General features: G+C 32.2%; 1 protein-coding gene across 1 annotated transcript; it reads left to right on the forward strand.

Moving 5' to 3' along the window:
* The first annotated feature begins 535 nt into the window (after positions 1-535).
* On the forward strand, positions 536-4033 carry LOC119894807. The gene is made up of 6 exons (XM_038707480.1): positions 536-586; positions 905-963; positions 1387-1704; positions 2336-2659; positions 2943-3074; positions 3458-4033. Exons 2-6 carry the CDS (start codon positions 909-911, stop codon positions 3550-3552), a joined length of 924 nt encoding a protein of 307 aa, XP_038563408.1. The 5' UTR covers positions 536-586; positions 905-908; the 3' UTR covers positions 3553-4033.
* The last annotated feature ends 220 nt before the right edge of the window (positions 4034-4253 follow it).

Here is a 4253-nt window from a genome sequence, read left to right on the forward strand (position 1 = left end):
GACATGCAGTCTATGTATAGTGTCTTTACTAAAGGACTTAATCTATCCTAGAGATATATTGGCACATCCTGGTAACTAAAATATAAGGAGACCCCATGGATATAAAGCACCCCTCTTCACTACATATTAATATGTTCAATTTCCAACAATATTATCAATTAAGATCATCTTCTGTGCCATAAGTTGTAACTGCAGAAAGTCAATGAGGTAGTCTAAGTGCCATCTACATAACAGCTCACAAAATGCATGACAATTCAGAAAAGTGAAATGAAATAGTGGAGAATACCAACTTTCTGCACCAAATAGTGCCACTATTAAATGGTTTAAGTTTGAGAATTTTTAGTTTTTGTCAGCAGTTGTTTTCTGTATACTACATATTAATACATCTGTAAATTTGTAATTAATCGGAGTACATGTAAATACAAAAATGATAAGCAGCTATGTGTCAATAGTGCTTTGCTGAATGCACATATCCTCTTCCTCAATTCTCCCCACAGAACTAAAGACCAGAAAAAAAACCACCCCCTGTCAGTGCGAAATTTACAGTCTAGTCAATAGGCTACAAAGAAGACCTACTGTCAAAGTGGTGAGTGAAATTTGTTTGAATTTAAGCCAGATGAGCTAAAGTGTGCTGAATGTTTAATAATGTATCACTTATTCATTAATCTGCATTATTTTTACAATTTCTAAAAGATGGAATAGCTGAATTCTTATAACTGACTTAAACCATTTTCTAATTATGCAGATATATATGCATGGAATCTGTATTGTTCAAACATTATTAAAGTGAATTTTACAATTTAAACTAAAAAACAAAACTAAATGTCTTATATTGTGTTGATAGTTTTGCATACAAGTGAATTCAACATGTTTTAAAAAAGGTAATTTGATTGTGTTACAACAGAAAAATGATTTCCATCTACATGATTTTCACGGCTCTGGTGCAAACGGCTCTGGCAAAAGGTACACTTCAGGGTAACTGTAGTAATAGCATTGGTGTGTTGACCAACACAACTACATATTTATTCATGCAGTATTTTAGGTTTATCACATTATACGTTTATGTGAACCATTTGCTAATGCTTTGTTTATCTGCCAATAACTGAAGCCTTTATCAAATATTTAATGCAAATTATGCTTTTACATGAAAATGTAGAACAATCGCATTAATTGCAATTAAGAATAGGTTAAAAATATATTCACAGTAAATCTATGACTTTGAATTGTTGCTGCTTGAAACATGATATACAGTATATATACAAAAGATATTTTAGTTACAATAGTCAAATATGTTTTCCTTTTACCTACTGAAATGCAATGCTAATTGGTATGTAGCATTTTTAAAAGAAGCTATTTAAATTTTTTTGTTGTTCTTGCTTCTATTAGAGTCTATGGAATGCGATTTATCTGAACCTACAGGAGCTCCAAACTGTTTTGGAGCACTTGCGGAGTCACTATTTTTCCATCTGCCTACAAATATGAAAAAATTAATATTGAGAAGGAAAGGGGCATCTACCATTTTAAATATAGCCAATATGACAGTTATTATTTCTGAGGAATACACCAGTCGCTCTACGTACTTCCCAAATGGAACGTTTAAGCTGGATAATGCACGAAAGACAGACTCCGGGGATTACCAGCTGGAACCATTTGGCTCTGATGGTAGATTGTTGAATAAAACCAACATGCATCTAGAAATACAAGGTAGGATTTTCAAAAACATTAAAATTGTAAAAATGATTCTCTAAAATACAAAATGTGGTCATTACCACTGTAGACAAAAATGTCCTAGACCCCAAAAAAGTATTTAAAAGACTAACAGAGATTTCAAATAATGCAAAATGTAAAAGGGTCAATGACGTCTAATGGAGTTTCAAAAAGTCAATTGTAAAATACAAAAAGTTACAATATCTATTGCAATTATTAAGATTTTAGGAATGTTGTACACATACATAAAATTAATTCATTTCTTACACATGCTTAACAGTTTTCTCACAAGTTCTCACAAATGTAATGTGTTTAGAACGTTATAGAATGTCGGTTAACAGACATATTTTTCCTGTAAATGGCATACAATTGATTGTGTTTCAAAATACTATTCACCTCAGCATACTATATCACCAATTAACATTTCAGCCACAGAAAAGATATATTTTTATCTTTATACAATTAATTATTGAGTGGTTTCTCCAAATTAGCAGCATACATTTACTTACACACACACACACACACACACACACACACACACACACACACACACACACACGCGGAGTTTGCTATTATATTGCATTTTGTACTGCATGTACATATGTGTGACTATATGTTTATTTTACAGCTCCAGTGTCAAAGCCAGCTGTGACACAGATGTGTTTGACACCAGAACAGATGAACATCAGCTGCTCCTCTGAGGGAGATGGAGTAAAGTTAATTTTGAGTTTGGACGGTCTCTTACTGATGCAGACCGGAGGCCACAGCCAGTCCCTGAGCAGATCTACAGTGGACACACTGTCACTGGCTGGGAGTACAGCTAAACAACACAAACCCATAGTTTCAAATGTTGCCATCAGCTTACACGGTCAACTGACAGGAAACTTGATGTGTAATGTTCGAAATAATGTCAGCAGAGAAGAAACAGTTATCCGCCTTACAAGCTGTGACGGTAGTGTTTCAAGGAATGATAAAATTCTATTTTTATTAATTTATTAATTTTCTTACAATAACAAAATGTATGATTCCTTTTGTATTTAATGTCCTTACTGTCAGTTCACATTTTATTTAAGAAAAAAACAAAAACAAACTTTATGTGACATGTTGGCTTTTAGATACTGTATGTACAGCATAATGCATATATACAGTAGCCCTACAGTAGCCCACAGAATGATATCTATGACATAATCTTCATCACTTCAATATCTAATGTGAGTTGATGTTTGTATTTTTAGGTTCCATTTCTCTTTCTTCTCATGTGACTGTGGCTGTGATAGCAAGTGGCGCCACTCTGCTTCTACTTTTGGCTCTGTTTCTTGGTATCAAACACTTAAACAACAAAACAAGTCCCATAACTGTTAGTGAAGGTAAGAATATTTTCTTCCAATTCCCATGACTTCATCTATCCTCTCTCTCACTGAGGGCCGTACTGACATCTATGCAGAATTAGTATATGTACAGTATTACTTGACATCCTGAAAATAATTTTACAAAGATAGGCTACTGTAGTTTTATAGATATTTGATAACATCTTTCTACATTTGATATACCTACTTTAAATTTAGTGCACCATGAAAATCAATATGGAAAGACCTAAATTGCTTATATCCATCAAAATGAAAAATGTGTCAAATTTGATTATTTAAGTTGTGTTATCATTCTGTGATAGGACAGTTAAGAACGTGGACTGATTTGACAAGTCTCAAAAACTTAACCACACAATATTAACTTTATTTCTCACTTCTTTCAGATAACGCTGAAGATGAAATTGTCTACTCAGATGTTAGAGTGATGAAGCATACAAGGACAACCATACCTGAATCTATAACAATGAATATTTGCTGAATAGTTGCTCATGATATACACACACAGGACAGAATAATAACACACACACACACAGTTAACAATGGAACATAAATATTTGAGAATTTTGTTTTCACTTCCCACTGAACAGTATATTATGGTGTTGCATAATTTTAATTGCATTTGGGTTTTTTAAACATATATGTATACTTATATTAATAATTGAATACTATTTTAAATATGCAATGTACTATGCTGGATGAATCCTATTTAGAGATTTTATATATAATGAACAGTAAACTATACCCATTTATATTTTTCACACTTGTAAAAATCATGTCAATACTGGGACAAATATTCACAGTAAACTGAACATACTACTTTTGAGCTAAATACTAATTTTGCACAATTTGTTTGCTTGCATTTATGCATTTTCAAATGCAACAGCTCTTTTATTAATGCTTTTATTTTCAGTGATTTGTTTTGTAATTGTGTGTGGCATTTTGAAAGATTTTCAAATAAATACACTGTATAATGAAGACTTTCTTGTCTGCATTTTATAATACAAACCATCAAACCATGGTCAAATTTAAAGATATAAATATAATATAAATAAATAAATAAATATAAACACTGGTTTTAGGTAAATGGGAAAGAGAATTTGAGGGTTTTGCTCTACACTGGGTTGTAATTAAAAAGTTGGTCAGTGATTTAGTAATGGAAAAGCATAGCTCATGGATGAC

The sequence above is a fragment of the Micropterus salmoides genome, unplaced genomic scaffold (genome assembly GCF_014851395.1).
Source record: "Micropterus salmoides isolate LMB-PRFRI ecotype aquatic unplaced genomic scaffold, ASM1485139v1 Ms_hic_scaffold_9, whole genome shotgun sequence".
In the NCBI taxonomy this organism is placed as follows: domain Eukaryota; kingdom Metazoa; phylum Chordata; class Actinopteri; order Centrarchiformes; family Centrarchidae; genus Micropterus; species Micropterus salmoides.